Genomic DNA, 14815 nt, shown 5'->3' on the forward strand with positions numbered 1-14815 from the left:
GTCGTGCGTTCCCGTCCCTCTTTGCTTTCACTGCTTTGCAACCGTTTCAGGGCACCCGGCCCCATCCTGACCTGCATTGCTGGCCCTGTCGGAGCCCTGTGCCTCTGGGGACTGTGGTCCCCAGCGCTGCCCTCGGAGCGGTGACCCTGGCCGGGTGCAGGATGCGGACCCTGGCCTGGCTGGGCATCGCCAGCCTGTGTCTGGGGGCAGCTTGGGCTGTCCCAGCCAAGGAGAAGAGGATGGCAGGGAACCCAAAAGCTGATCTTGCACTCTACGAAAACCTGGACCTGGACAACTATGACCTGACGTTGGACAACTACGGTGAGATCCTTGACCTGAACAACTATGAGGAGCTCTATGACTACGGCGACCTTGCTCCGAAGGTGAGGGGGATGCAGGAGAGCACCCAGTGTGTGGGACAGGTCTTCCCTGGGTGCATCCCGAGAAAGGGGCTTGTTCCAAGGAATGGATGGGGCATAGCTGGAGAACCAGCCTCTTGCACAAGCCTACAAGCCTGGGTGGCTCTTCCACCATTCTTGCTGATGGCAGGAAAGGCTTTACCGGACCCTGACCTCCACTGGCTTCCTTGTCCCGTGCCATCGCCTGGCCAGAGCATCACTGCAGGATGCCAGGACATGAGGCTTCCTGCATCCCTGGGCAAATGGGGGGGGGCTTTTTGAAACCCTGAGCTGGGAGAGCTCTCCGAGGAGGAGCTAGATTTTCAGTAAGACCTACCCAGTGCCCTCGACCCCTCGACCGGTGCTCCTGTGCTGGAGGGGAGCGGGAGGACTTGCTTGGCTACCCCAGCCCTCACACCCAGGCTGTATTTGCAGGTCGAGGTTGGCACCCTGGCTCCTCGCCCGAAGGACCCCATGGCTCTCCCAAACCTGGGCACCACGGCTGAAACCCCGAAGCTGAAGCCTCCAACCACCGCTGGCCCCGTCCGCCCAGCACCCATCCCCGTGCAGTGTGAGTGCAGACCCCAGGGTGCAGCGGGATTTGGTTCCCATGGGATGCAACCACATGTCCCAGAGGCGGCAGGGCTGGTGCTCTGGAGAAAAGGGAGCAAATCCTTTTGCCACCAGCAGACAGCAGCAGTTATTTGCTCTGCCCGGGCAGCGAGGAGATGGGGTGTTGGGGGTGCGTCTTATCACACAGCAGGCAGGAGGGCTGCAGCGAGACATTTCTGGGAAACAAGAGCTCCAGCAAAGCAGCAACATTTTAATGAGCAGAGGCATTGCGACAGTCGGACAGAGTAGCAATTAGATTAGTGACAATTAAAATCCTGTAGCGAGGGATAAATATCTTTATTCATTTTCTGTCACTCTGGACTGGGACAAATTAAGTAGGAGGCAAAGGGAAATTGTTGCCTTGCTGCTTTGAACTCCCCCACTAATGGATGCTGAGTCTCGCGGGCGCTGGGGGAGAGGAGAGGGAGCATGTGCGTGGGAAGGACAGGGCTTTACCCCTCCTGCCACCCCTGCCTGGCTTGCCAGGACCCTCACGCAGCTGAGACAGATGTTTTGCTCGATGCAAAACTGTTTTCTTTTGTTCTGTTTCCTTCCATGGAAAAACTAAGGGGGCCAAGTGAGCCCTGGGTGTAACGCTGCTGTGCTTGGCAACCTTACATCTCCCCCTCTCCCGTGGGAGGTATTTGGCCCTGAGCAGTTTCACTTATTAGCAGCTCTTTTGGCTCAGAGTTTCTGGCCCTTCCCTTGCCGAGATGCCCTGGGCTGTTTCGCTGATGAAGGTGCTGGGGCTGTGACAGCTTTGGGTGCTAAAGACTTCGTGTACCCACAACGTGGGCAGGGGTGGGCATGGCCTCCCACCTCCCTGTATGCTGCAGTGCTTCGTGGGGGACGCGGGAGCTGTGCCGTGCCATACCAAGGGTTGTCTCTGCACTCCCAGTCCTGCCCAGCTGCCTGCTCTGCCTGTGCATCAGCACCTCCGTCTACTGCGACGACACCGACCTGGAGCACATCCCGCCGCTGCCGCCGGAGACCACGTACCTCTATGCCCGCTTCAACCGCATCGGTGCGATCCGGGCCAGCGATTTCACGGGACTGAGTATGTCCGGGCAAGGGAATGGTCAGGCTCTGCAATGGGGCACGGGGGGAATAAGCGTTTTTTTGTGGGTCCCTGTTCATTTCCTCCCTCCTCTCCCTCCAGAGAAGCTGAAGCGAATAGACCTGACCAGCAATTTCATCTCCTGGGCAGATGCGGATGCCTTCCGCTTGCTCCCCAGCCTGCAGGAGCTCATCCTGCCCGAGAACAGGCTGACGGCGCTGCCCGAGCTGCCCCGCAGCATCGTCCGGCTGGACGCCCGTCTCAACAGGATCCCCAGCACCGGCCTCCGGCCCGAAGCTTTCCGGGTGGGTGCTGGGGCTGCTGGCCTGGTGGATGAATCCAGGCTGGTTTTAGCCCAAACCTGCCATGCCAAGGGGTAAAATGGATGGTGCAGAGGGCCGGAGCGGGGCTGCGAGGAGGGCCGTTCATCTTTCTCCTCTTCCTGCAGGACTTGAAGCAGCTGCAGTTTCTCCATCTGTCCGATAACCAGCTGGATTATATCCCAGCACCGCTGCCTGAGAGCCTGCGCTCCCTGCACCTCCAGGTGAGATGAGCCCAGACCCAGGCTTGTCTGTACGTGAGTCTAGCAAAGCCCACCACCACCTCTTCTCCTTCTCCTCCCCATCCCTTCGAATCTGATTTTGCCCTTTGCCTCCCTGGCCAGAATAACAACATCCAGACCATGCACGAGGACACGTTCTGCAACAGCCAAGACCACAGCCAGATCCGCAGGGCACTGGAGGACATCCGCCTCGATGGCAACCCCATCAACCTCAGCCTCTTCCCCAACGCCTATTTCTGCCTGCCCCGCCTGCCCACGGGCCACTTCTTCTGAGCCCCACGGCCCCAACGCTGGGAAAAAACGGCGAGCATTCCCGGACCCACCATGCCCTCACCCCAAACCCCCTCGGACCCTGCTGCCCCATGGAAAATGTGGGGTTAAGGCAGATGCATTTAACCCCGATGTGAGCTGAGCCTCCGTGAAGGGGTGAACTCAGTTCTGGGGCAAATGGAGCAGGGGACAGGCAGCTCTAATAAAATGAAGACTTTACAAATGCATTCAGTGTCTTGTTCTCAACAGTGAGAGCAGCAGAAAGCTCTCGCCCAGCCCCAGCCCAGCAGCTGCTTTGTGAACGGTGCTGGTTTGCAAAGACGGGGACTTCCCTGTGTCCCGCTTCTTCCTCAATTCCCTCCCAGGGTCTTGGGAAGACCCCTCCATGTCTGCTTTCAGGGTTTCCTGGACAGGGATGGGGAGCTGCATTCCTCCAGAGAGGCGATGCTTTGGCCACATCAGGTTTGACGTGCGTGTCCCCTCAGCCATCCCCAGGTCCATCAGGTGGGTCTGTGTGGCTCCGGAGGGTTGTTGCACACCCAAGTGTGAGCTGTGGCCGCAGCTGGGCTGTCCCTGTGCGCTCCCAAAGAAGATGCCGTAGGAAACCTGAGCACGGGGGGCCCCTGTTCTGCAGAGACCCTGACCCCCGCTGGGACTGGGAGCTGTCCTGGCGCTAAGTGGGGTCTCCAGCATGAGCTCTGCCCGAAGGGAGGGTGTCCCTGGGTTTGGGTGTGCTTCAGCTGCAGAGAAAGCCTGGAGCAGCACCGGAGCCTGGGAGCCAAACGGTCCCAGGTCCAGCAGGGAAGAGTCACTCGGAGGGAGTTAAAATATCTCGTATCATCCCAGCTTTCAACACCCGAAATGAGCTGCCCAGTGGTGAGATATTTTAAATATAATGTATTCATCCTCTATATTTTTATACACATGTAACAAACACGCATACCGTGAGAGGATGACACATCCCTGGAGAATCCAAAATCCTGAACTGAAACCACTGAGCTCAGCCCACATCCTCGAAGCCCGGGGAGGCAAACTAAGGCGGCTGGAAAAAACCTTGCAAGAAGATCCAGCTTCTCATCTATGGGCACACTGCAAACACCGCTGGGCGCTCGTGCCCGCGAGCCTGCCTCGTTGGCACAGCACGGGCACAAGTGTGCCAGTGGCACGGAGCATGTGTGTGTGCACCACCTCCCTCCCCTCACCCTTCTTTTCCATACAAAATCCAACTCAGGGATGTATTATGTTGATCCAAAAGCCAGGGCCCTTGGTTAATGGGATTTTGGAGCTATTCCAGCCTTTCCTTTCAGGCTAGATCTAAAATGCCAGGATTTATTACCACCGTTGTCATGCCATCCTTGAAACAGCTGTATCTATCTGTCCCCTGTCTGTCTATCCCCCTAGCTCTCCTCCTTCCTCATCCATCCTTCTGACATCTTCGCACCGTCCTTTACCCCCGGTGATCTCATCTGCTCCCGTGGGATGAAATATTGCTGCGAGCCAGGCTCGGCTCCAGCGGGATGGAGTTGGCCAACTTTTCCCAACGGCAAGCCCCGGCCCTTCGCGTTCATCCCACTAGATGGCAAGGCAGAGTGTTTGGAAATGCTTGACCTTAACTTCGGACTGCAAACTCACTCTCTACTGTTTACCTTCCTTCTGGGGTGGTTTTATCGTCTCACGGGCATGCCCACGCAGCTGGGGAATAGCCCAGGTGCTCGGTGTTGGCAGAGGAAGGATTAAAAGAAGCTGCAGAGGAGAAAGAAGGGTTTGCTTCGTGGGGGAGGAGAGTAAGGTAGGTGGAGGGATGTCTCGGGGGGAGATGGGGCTGCTGGCTTTGCAGAACCCAAACTTTTCTAAGAGCAATGGGGTGGCTCGGAGGGGGCTGTGCTGGGGGAGAATTGAGATTCAGCAGTGCTGTCTTGCCTTGTGTGGCTTTCAGGTCCTCTCAGACCCCTGGGGAGGAGGGAGCGGGCAGGGGGAGCAGGTCTTCCCCTTCCCCAAAGTCCTGGAGGGGGCAGGCAGGGGCTGGCTTTGGGAGGGGGCTGCTGGGGGCTCAGTCCCACTGTTCTGCTGGTGCAGTTATTAACTGTGCTCTCATGTCCTTGCTGCTGCTGCAGTGGGGAAAAGAAACCAGTGCCTGTCTTTGCAGCATGGTGCAGGGAACAGCAACCCCCTTCTGTCACTGGCCCCATGGCCCCTTTCCCACCCTATGGACATACCTCATCTCCTCCATGGGGATGCATTGCCCCCAGGCTCTCCCCGAGCACCCCAGAGTGGCTGGCTGGATCCTGCCCTGGAGCAGCGTGGAGGCACAGAGCCTTCCCTGGGGCTGGAGATGGCAGCGGGCATTAAGAGGGGCTGTCCTGAGCCCTCCTGCCAGCAGGACAGTCCTGTGCCAGTTCAACCTGGTTTGGTAGCGTGTCTGAGACCTGGTCACCTCCTCTGTCACCCCTGCTGCCCACTGCCCCACGTCCCTTAGGCTGTGGCCAGGCAGCTGGGAGTCTTGGTTCCTCTCCATCCCCTGATGTCTGCAGCTCTGCCCAGCTGATGCCTTGGCTTATGCCGCTTCCGAGGGGCAGGGTCACCGCCTGCCCTTGGGGACCTGCCTGCATTTTAAGTCACTGCTGTGGCGGAGGCTTTATAGGATTGCACAGCCTGTCCCACACATATATGCATGTAAGGGACTGTGCATCTCTGCTGAGAGACACGTGCTGCTTCTGCCAGCCTGCTGCGGGCATCGCCTGAGCCCAGCTAACGGGGCCAGCAGACAGCAGAGCAGCAGACCCGCCGCAGGCACGCAGGGCCAGGCAGCAGCAGCGGAGGGAGCAGAGCAGCCGGAGAGAAGAATTAGCGCAGGGCCCGTGTTAGAAGCCGTGAGCTGGAGCCGTGCAAAGGCAAAGCGTCGCTCATCTCGGGAGCCTTTGCTGAGTAATAGCAGGAGCTGCAGGGCTTCAGAGTAGTCTCTGATGGGAAACGGTGGCAGCCCCATATCTGGAGACAGTTAAACGATGTGGGGCTGGGGGAGCACTGGGAAGCAGCCCTGGTCAGAGGGGATAGGTGAGACAGGCGGCCGCTCCCGGACTGTTTTGCTTTAGGGACGTGCAGGGAGCTGTATGCTGCCTGGTATGGGGTGTGCAGGGGTCGACAGGGAAGAGCAGACCAAGTCTGGGCACTGACCTCCCTCCCCTCGCCCTCTCCGGCTGGATCCGCGGTTGCCCTGTCCCTGGGCACACAGCAGGCTCTGCAGCAGCCGGGCAGAGAGCTCACACCCTGCCTGTCCCTCTCATTCCCCTCCATCCCTCCTCCCTCAGCCAGAGAGCATCTCCGCGTGTAATTCATGCAGCTCTCCTGCCTCCGTCTCTCTGCTGCTCAAGGTCACCTTCCTCGCCTGGGCTGGATTTTCACATATTGATTGCTTGGCTCTAACAGCCAATGTCTCGGTGAGCTCCCGATCTCACGCCAGCTCAGCATCTTGCTGCTCTCTGGGAGCAGCATCTCCATATGGGCCCCCTCCTCCATCCTGCCCTCCCCCTCCATGCTCTCCTCCCAGCCCTGGCCATGCATCATTAACCGGCACCAAAACAGAGACAGGAAAGTCTTCAAGCCCTGGAGAGCAGCAGCCTTCTCCCTCCTCTGCCTCTCTGTCTCCTGGGGAGCGTGACACGAGCACGTTCCTTCCCTTGGGTTGATTTAGGAGGAGCTGGGACAGCGTGTGGCATCCTTGCAGGGACTCAATGTGCTGCTACACTTGCCCGTGAGCTGCCTCCATCCTCTTCTGCTTGAGCTTTCTCCTGCAGGTCCTCATCCCCCGCTGGGAAAGGAGCTCCTCTCCCATAACCATGCACATCCATCTTCCTGCTCACCCCCTCCTCACCCAGATTTCTTATCTGCTTTCCTCCCACCAGCATGACCAGGAGCAACCTGTGCCATGCTGGGCCATGTCCCTTTGCCACCGCCTGGGGACAGAGCTGTCCTTTTCTGTCTTTTTGCAGCTTCTCAGCCAGGGCAGCACAGGCAGCTTGGTGCAGGGTTGGGGGGACGGGTCAGGAGCAGAGTGGTGGTGGCTGGGGTCAGTGACCTTAAACAGCAATAAGAGCAGCAGCAGGAGGAGGAGGATGGAGGCTCTTGGCGCTCCTGGGACCCAGGCAAGCTGGGAAGAGGCCACAGACATGACATGGTCCTCCCTGTCTGGGACAGTGGCCGTGTCTGCCAGCTCTGTCCCCCACCTGTGCCCAGGGCAGGCAACCAGTGGATTTATTGGTCAAGTGCAAAATCAATGGCAGGATGGAAAAAGGCCACCAAAGTGTGGATGCTGACAAGCTCCTGGCCTCCTCCGGGCTAGAAATCACCCTTAAATGCTGCTGGGGAGGAAGCGCTGTGGCCCAGCTTGCTCAGCGAGTGAGGCACGGATGATAACAGCTTTATTTATAGCACTTAACTGGCTGTTGGCTCAAGGCACCGATTTGTGCTTAGCATGCGATCGTTTAGGGTGGCTGTTTGTGCAGCTCATGGCTGGAGCGCTCGCGCAGCCCTGCCGAAGCCCTCGGCGAGCTCCCACCGCCTGGCATCGGGGCAGGACTTTCCCACATCAGGTTCGATGTGTCCCACTCCCTGACCCCAACCCAGGCAGCTGTCCCGGGACCACGTTCCACCAGACTGACCAGAAACTCATTTTCCTGCCTATATTTTATACAGCATCTCATCTGGAGAAATCCCAATTGGTGCCTTAGGGTCTGGGATGTTGTACATCCCTAACACTAATGGAGTAATTAATAGCTGCTACCCGGGGGGAGCTGTGTTGCTGCTCAGTTTCCAGATCCGTCCTTTTTTTTCTGAAGGATCCCAGTGCTGGGATTCATTAGATGGGAGCTGCAACGGCTCTGGAGATGAAAGTGCTGTTCATGAATTATCACCAGGGTGCAGACAGCTGCCCAGGCCACTTCAGGGAAACTCAACAATGGAAATAGAGGAGGGGAAAAAAAAAAAACCTGCTTGGGCTTTTCCTCTCCCCATTTTCCACTTCACCACTGGAAAAAGGAGGAGGAAAAACACAGCAAAAGGAAGAGAAAGAAGAAAACACATTCTTTCCTTCTTCACATCCCCCCTCTCCCCCAAATTGTGAATGCTTAGCATAAAAATAATGTGCAGAAAATCAGCCCCCTCCCTGCAGTACACTGTGGGTCTGCTAAGGGCCGGGGGTGCGTGCAGCACCCCGGGGCTTTCCTGGCTCTCCTCTTCCACCCTGCTCCGGAGCAAGCGGCTCCAGGACTCTTTGCCATGAGCTGCTCCAGGATGGGGGATGCGACCAAGATACAGCTATTATTAGCAATGTTGCGTTAGGTCTTGTCAACAGGAGCCCTGACGCCTGGGAAAGGCTCTGTGATAGGAGGCACGTGTCCCCTGGGAGGGGGGCCCCCCAGTTTAACCCAGTTCTTGTGGAGGGAAGAGCTTAGCGGGGCCTGGGGTTTTTTTTTTGGGGAGTGGGGAGGCTGGGGGTGATAGAGCTGAGGCGGGGGGACTCTCTGCAGGGAGATGTGGAGGATGCTCGAGCCTGCAGCATGTGAGCTGATGTCCTTGTTGCAGCCAGGAGTGACAGTGTCACCTCCCTGGCATCTCCCCAAAATGGGGGGCATTTCCACCCTGCTGCTGCTGCCAGCCTCGGGGCACCTGGATCCTCCCCTCGAGCAGTCCTGGCCTGTTGCTGCAGAGGGAAGAGTTTCTCAAGCGACATTTCCAAGGTGACTCTCTGCTCCTGCACAGTCTCCCATCCGCCGGCTGAGCGTGCCAAACCGTCTGATCGGGGAGAAATTATGAAATGGAGAAAAATGCCAATAAGCATGGCTCTTCCATGCTGCCAGCCAGGCTTTTCCAGGGCTGTTGGGACAAGGACCAGTGTCCTGCTGGGCATGCGGGTCTGCCCCACTGGGGATTCATTCCCCAGCTCAGGGCTCCCCCATTCCTGGCTTTAGATTTCTTTTTTTTTTTTTTTTAAAATTGACCTGAAGCCAAACTCTTTCAAGCATGAATTGGGTGGCCACACATTGGTTTAGGGGTGATGCACCCCTAAGGAAGAGCTTGGTGCAGCAGCAGCTGGCATGTTAGTGTGCTGTGGACCCCGAGCGGGAGGAGGAGAGCTGAGCTTGGCATGCCTGATTGATCGCCGTCTTTTAAAATAACCAGCCGGAGCCTGGATCTTCCGTTTCTGTAGGATGTGGAAAACCTGGAGAGGGGGAAGAGAGAAACAGCTTTGAGAGAGCAAGTGCAAGTATTGCTAATTTATGATCAGAGAAATATATGTTTGAGTTTGAAGATTACAGGGAAAGGACCTGGTGTTCAGTTGATGATAAATCTGTTTTATCGGGGGGTTGTGAAAAGGCTTCCCCACAGGGCAAATTGCGGGAATGCAGAATGTAATTACCCCAAATTCCAATTTGAGTAATTATTTCTACCTGCCTGTCACTCCCCTGGTGCTTTCAGCTGGATGGAGAGGTTTTTGCTTTCCCTCACCTCTCTGCTTAAGAGCCAAAGCCATTGTGCAGCACTGCTGGGCTCTCTGAAGAGCTGGGACAGCCTTGCCTGTGGGGAGGCACTTGCCTGCAAAGCTTTGGGGCTCGCTGCCATCCCACCCCAGAAGCTGCCCTTTCGCTGCCTTTTTCCATGGCTGCTGGGTAGGGGCTGTCAGACATTGCTTTCTGCAACCACATTTGCACCCAGGCAGGGAGGAGGCAGGCAGACCAGGGTAGGGAGGATTTGGGTCACCGCTTCCCAGGATGTCTTTACCCTTGCAGAGAGGGCAGCACCCCCTTGGGTAGCACGGACCCACGGGGAGAGCCCCTGCATGTGGCCAGGACATTGACTTTTTCCCCGCCGTGTCCATCCATGGGATGGGTGGCACATGGACGGAGGTTGGAGGGACGCTGGCTGCTGGGATCGTCCAGCCCTGTGCCCGTTCTCCCTGTCCCCCGCGGGCTCCGTGCCGTGGTGGTGAGGTAATCGAGGGTTTTACTGCAGTGGGCCGTGGATAGCTTTTCTAAGCATCGTCTCCTAATGCTTCCCCGAAGAGCCAGGCAGGCTACCGGGTGCATTAGGAATCGATGCACATAGCAAATGGATTGCTTGAGCTCTCTCCTCCACCTTTCTATGCTCTCTGGCTGTCTCCGTGCTTGCCCCCTCCCCAGCATGGCCAGGGCTGCCCAGTGCCAGCTCCATCCTCCCAGTGTCACCCAGGTGATGGGGGGGGGCCCCAGGAACGGTTCCCCCCCCCCCCCAGTACAGGGATGCAGGAGACAGCTCTATCCCTACCCTGGTCCCACCAGGATGGACCATCAGTTCCAGGTGAAGCAGCCGGGCTGCACCCCTTCATATTCCCCCCCCGGGGACTTGCAGCAGACAGGTGCTGCGGTTGGAGCGGGTGACAAGCGCCTGCACGGGCCAGCCAAGCGGAGAGAAAAAAATGACCCTGGCAAGAGCAGGGATGGGTTCTGCATCTCAAGTGGCTCCCCGGGAGATGCCAGACTGTCCCTCCTGTGAGAGCCAGGGACCCGTCGGCTCCCAGCGCCTCTGTCTGTGGAAGGAGAAGTAAGAGCTGCCGTGGCACAACAAGTTCAACTGCAGAAGGTAGAGGCATTTGGAAAAGCGATTGCTCTGCTCGCAGCAGTGTGGAGCAGCCCTGGGGCTCACGGGGGGCAACAGCCCAGGGGTGGCTTTTCTTTTGTGGGAGTTTCCTCCAGCTCCATCAAGAGATTACTCTGGTTTACCCCCTTGTTAGTGAAAGGGGAATCAGATCCTAAAAGGGCTCTGCAATGTGCTGGTCACACCCCCAAACCTGCAGCTGCTGGCCCTGGTCCCTCTCACCCCCAGTTCTGAGCGCTTGTGGCAAAGAGGGGATGAGGTCTCCGTAGGCAAGGGAAACTGAGGCACAGAGTGACAGGGGCATCTCCCAAGGCACAGTGAGCCATGGAAGAGGATACCAGTCCCTCACACACATCTGTGGCCTCAGTTTCCCCCTGATGAGGAAATCACCCCCAGTGAACTGTGGCTCAGCACAGGGATGGAGATCCCTGCATGGGGGCTTGGGGGTGCCGGGGTCCTCCACGGGAGGGGACCGGTGCGGGCTGTGGAGCAGGGATGGGGGTGACTTGGGTCAGTCCCACTCAGCATCTTAAATGGTCTTTTGTCTGCTCAAAAGCACATTATTCCATTTCCCTGTGAACCTCCTGCCTGGATCCAGACTGCCTTGTGTCTGCTGAAGGGACAGAGGGACGTCTCGGATGGACGGACAGGGCTGCAGCGGGTCATCTCTTAGGTAAGCAGGTGGAGAAGGAGAAGTGGAGGGAGCTGGTCTCCAGCAGGTCATTAGGTGGCTTTGCTAAGAGGCTAATTAGGCTGGGAGGATCCCCGGGGGTGGCAAAGCTGGGTTTGCCCTTCCCCGGCCAGCTGCTCCGCACACCGCTGCTGGCACCGTGCGCGGCAATGCCCGGACCTGGCGGGCGCTCACGTGGCTCCGCTGATAAAACTTGCATGAGGACATGCGCAAAAATCAATGGTTGTGCTTATGAATTAATGATCACTGAGCGGATCGATGCAGCCTGCCCCGTCCATGCTGTATTGCTAACGAACACCAGCAGTGGGAGCGCGGGAAGGGCCACCGATGTACTGCTGCAGCGCCTTCTGCATCTCTATTTATTTGTGTTTTAAGTATATTTATTTTGCATTTGCTCCCACAGCTACTTTAAGCAGAGAGCAGGTGATTTCCATGCAAGAGACCCGGTGCGTGCATGCTGCGGGGAGGGGGCTGCTGCTTTTTGAAGGGGGGGCATGGGGGGAGAACGACATTGGAAAGGGCCGATGGCTCTTGGCTCCGTGCTGGAAGGGGTTGAATCAGAGGCAGGCTCTATAAATATGTATGTGGGTAATTTCTAATCGAACACCACAGCTCTCGGTGCTGGCATGTGTCACTCCCGTGGCATTATCTCTGCAATTAGAGCTTTTTGCCACAATTGCATAAGAACCTCTCGGTGACTCACCGGCTTTGGGGGGAGAGAGGCGAACGGCGGCTTGGAGGCGGCCGGCTGCGCCTGCGCGCGTGTGAGGTGTGAAAATCAGCTGCTCAGGTGCTCCGTGGTTTGCAGCTTGCTCGGAAGCAAACCTTGCTCCCAGCTGCCTTGCTGCTCCCCTGCCCCCCACCGTCACCGCCAGCAGCCTGGTTTGGGGATGCTTGGCTGTCCCCCTGCCATTGAGCTCCCTGTCTGCCCGGCATTGCCTTCTGCCCCGGGGTTTATTTTTGTCCTTGTCATCGTGGCTCTGTTTGTGTGTTGATGACCCTTTGGCACCAATAATAGCATGTTTCGGATCCCTGATTAAAACTGCTGCAGTGTCAGAATCAATAAGCATTGGCAGCTGAGACTGTAATAAGTATAATAATCCCCATTAGGGTAACAGATGGGGGAGAGAGTGCAGGGCTGCTAATATGGTAATGCCATGAATTTGCTTCCATCAGCTGGAGCCACAGCATCTTCCCCGTGAGGGGCAGGGACCATGGCTGTCTCGGTATTTGCTGTCCCCAGCATCAGCAGAGCCCCCGCTTCTGGCTGTCATAATGCCTTGTGTGCCCCAGCTTGGAAACTTGGCTTTGCAACATTAATTATTGGGGGTTTGGAAATGTGTGTGATTGGTGTCCCCATCATGGGAGAGGGGCCAGGACTCTCTGCAGCCAGGGGAGCTGCTTATCCTGCCTTAAAGCTTAAAGAAAATTTAAAGACTGAGATTATCAAGTGGGGGAAATTCCTGCTATGACCCATCCTGCCCATTCGTCTTGTAGAGAGTGAGTGTGGTGAGGGCCAGGAGAGAGGGGAAAGCCAGTGGCATTAAAGTAGCTGCCTAGGAAAAAAAAAAAAAAAATCAATAAGTAATTGTGGCCCCATCGATCTGTGGCTCCACTGCTGTGGCTCTCCACTGTGCTTTGATCAGCTTTCACGGCTGCAGATGAGAGAGTCCCAGCAGCTGGGGGTACTAAATGATGCCAAACACTTCTCAGTTGAAAACTATAGAATTTTTCCTTAAGTAAACCCAAAATAGAGTAGCAGCTGTGGGGCTGGGTGCAATCCTTGCAGGAGGGATGCTATTGTCTCTCTGCTGGGACTTCCCTGACAAGCCGGAGTGATGCTCCCTGCCCATGGTGGCTGCTTGGTCCCCTCTGACTACAAAAAACCACCTCCGACACCCAAAAAGCTGCTGGCCAAGACCTGCTGCAAGTCCATGGCCATGGAAACGTCTCCAGTGATGAGGCTCAGGGGGCTGTGCACGCTTTGGGGGCAATATCTAACCACGTGCCATGGAAAGGAGACCAGTCCCAGGCAGAAATGACTGGTGATTTTTAGACAAATTGTTTTTGCTTGAAAAATGGAGGTTTGTTGAAACCCAGCATGTTTATAGAAAAACATCGGTTTCAACAGATTTCTGTTTCAACATGTTTTTTAGAAGAAAAAGGAAAGCTTTCCAAATTGTCAAAAGACCCCAGTTGAACACTTTCTCGGCAGAGCATAATCCATTTCTCAGCTCCAAATTACTTTTCATTTTGCAATGTAAGTAAATGTATTGCAAAATCCCCTTTTGAAAGGGGACTGAAATCCTACTGAAACGGTTGGGGAGGATCTCGGCAACAGACTGGGATTAACTCGTTCCAGCCTGGGGTCTGGATTTTCAAACAATGTCCTTTTTCCTTTCTTTTTGGTGATGGTTTTTCATCCTCCTGCAGGATGGTTAATACCAGCAATTCCTTCCTGGTGCGGAAATTGCTTCATCTACAGGCGCCAAATATTAAGGGCTGGCAGGGGACCTGGCATCAGTCAGGGCGAGGATGCTGGTGAATGGTCTGGTCCACTGCAGGGATTTTTCCCGAACCAACAGGCAATGCTTTGTGGCCAGACTGCTGGAAGATCTTGTTGTTGCACTGATCCAGCAATAATCCCCTTCAATGAGGCGTGGGATGATATCTCAGATAGGGACCACCTCCATCCATATGAGTCTGCGTCTTATCCAAGCCATTGCAATTGCAGGCTGGAAATGCAGCCTCCAGTGTGGCAAGCGCAGGGCACGCCGAGAGCACTGGCACGACGGAGATTTTCCTTGGGAGCCTTGCTGGAGCTGAGAGCAACTTGTTTATTAAACTGGCATCTCTATACATTTTGCACACTTCTCTGCCCCCTAAGTATTAATCAAACTAATAACTTAATTCCAGATTTTAGTTTTCCCAGAGAGGAGGTGGGGGCCTAGCCTGCGGGCTGCACCTGCCTGGGAGAGATGCTGGGGCAGAGCGAGGGCTCTCCAGATTCACAGTGGGATGCAGCCAGAGCTGTAGGGATGCAGGAGGTTCCAGAGAAATCTCTGGTTTGGTTCTAGACCCATGGGACTCTCCCAAAGCAGCCCCCTCCTCCCCTGCACAAGCTTTTCCAGGCACAAGAGGGGTTTGGGTTTGGAAAGATGGGGGTGGAGGTGGGTCTGGGAACCCTGTACCAATGGTCGATGCTTTATGGCCAGAGTGCTGGAAGATCTTGTTGCACTGACAAGTGTCAGATTCCCACTGGTGGTTGTGCTAATGGCTCAACTTGACTTAATGAAATGGTGGCTGTGTTGGTGAGCAGTCAAAATCTGACCTGCTTTTCTCTTTATTGTATCTGCTTGCAGATCTCATGCAACTCTAATCAAATGTTTCAATGCCTCCATAGAGCTGGCAAGGATTTGGAGAACGTGGCTGGGTTGTTTGCAAACTTCTTCAGGCTCCAAGTGTGCTCCAAGCTTTCCTTTTTTTCAAGAAAAAAGGGAATCGAAGCCAGCGGCCAGGCTCAGAGGTGTTTGGACTGGGTCCTGGAGCGGTGCAGGGATTTACAGCAAAGCCCGGGAGGTATCACCTCCTTGCCG

General features: G+C 56.1%; 1 protein-coding gene across 1 annotated transcript; it reads left to right on the top strand.

The window, feature by feature from the left end:
- The first annotated feature begins 161 nt into the window (after positions 1–161).
- Positions 162–2902, top strand: OPTC (opticin). Its single transcript, XM_010584733.1, has 6 exons — positions 162–383; positions 834–969; positions 1909–2067; positions 2170–2372; positions 2516–2611; positions 2732–2902. The coding sequence occupies exons 1-6, from the start codon at positions 162–164 to the stop codon at positions 2900–2902; spliced, it is 987 nt and encodes a 328-aa protein (XP_010583035.1).
- Positions 2903–14815: the final 11913 nt, after the last annotated feature.

This window comes from Haliaeetus leucocephalus, unplaced genomic scaffold (assembly GCF_000737465.1).
Source record: "Haliaeetus leucocephalus isolate CR32 unplaced genomic scaffold, Haliaeetus_leucocephalus-4.0 Scaffold1000, whole genome shotgun sequence".
Classification (NCBI taxonomy): domain Eukaryota; kingdom Metazoa; phylum Chordata; class Aves; order Accipitriformes; family Accipitridae; genus Haliaeetus; species Haliaeetus leucocephalus.

What these genes read in the sequence shown, in the direction of transcription:
- OPTC (XM_010584733.1), top strand. Translation starts at nt 162, where the DNA reads ATGCGGACCCTGGCCTGGCTGGGCATCGCCAGCCTGTGTCTGGGGGCA. An exon ending in CAGCGATTTCACGGGACTGA is followed by an intron (nt 2,068 to 2,169) that starts GTATGTCCGGGC and finishes CTCTCCCTCCAG; the next exon opens with AGAAGCTGAAGCGAATAGAC. An exon ending in TCCGGCCCGAAGCTTTCCGG is followed by an intron (nt 2,373 to 2,515) that starts GTGGGTGCTGGG and finishes CTCTTCCTGCAG; the next exon opens with GACTTGAAGCAGCTGCAGTT.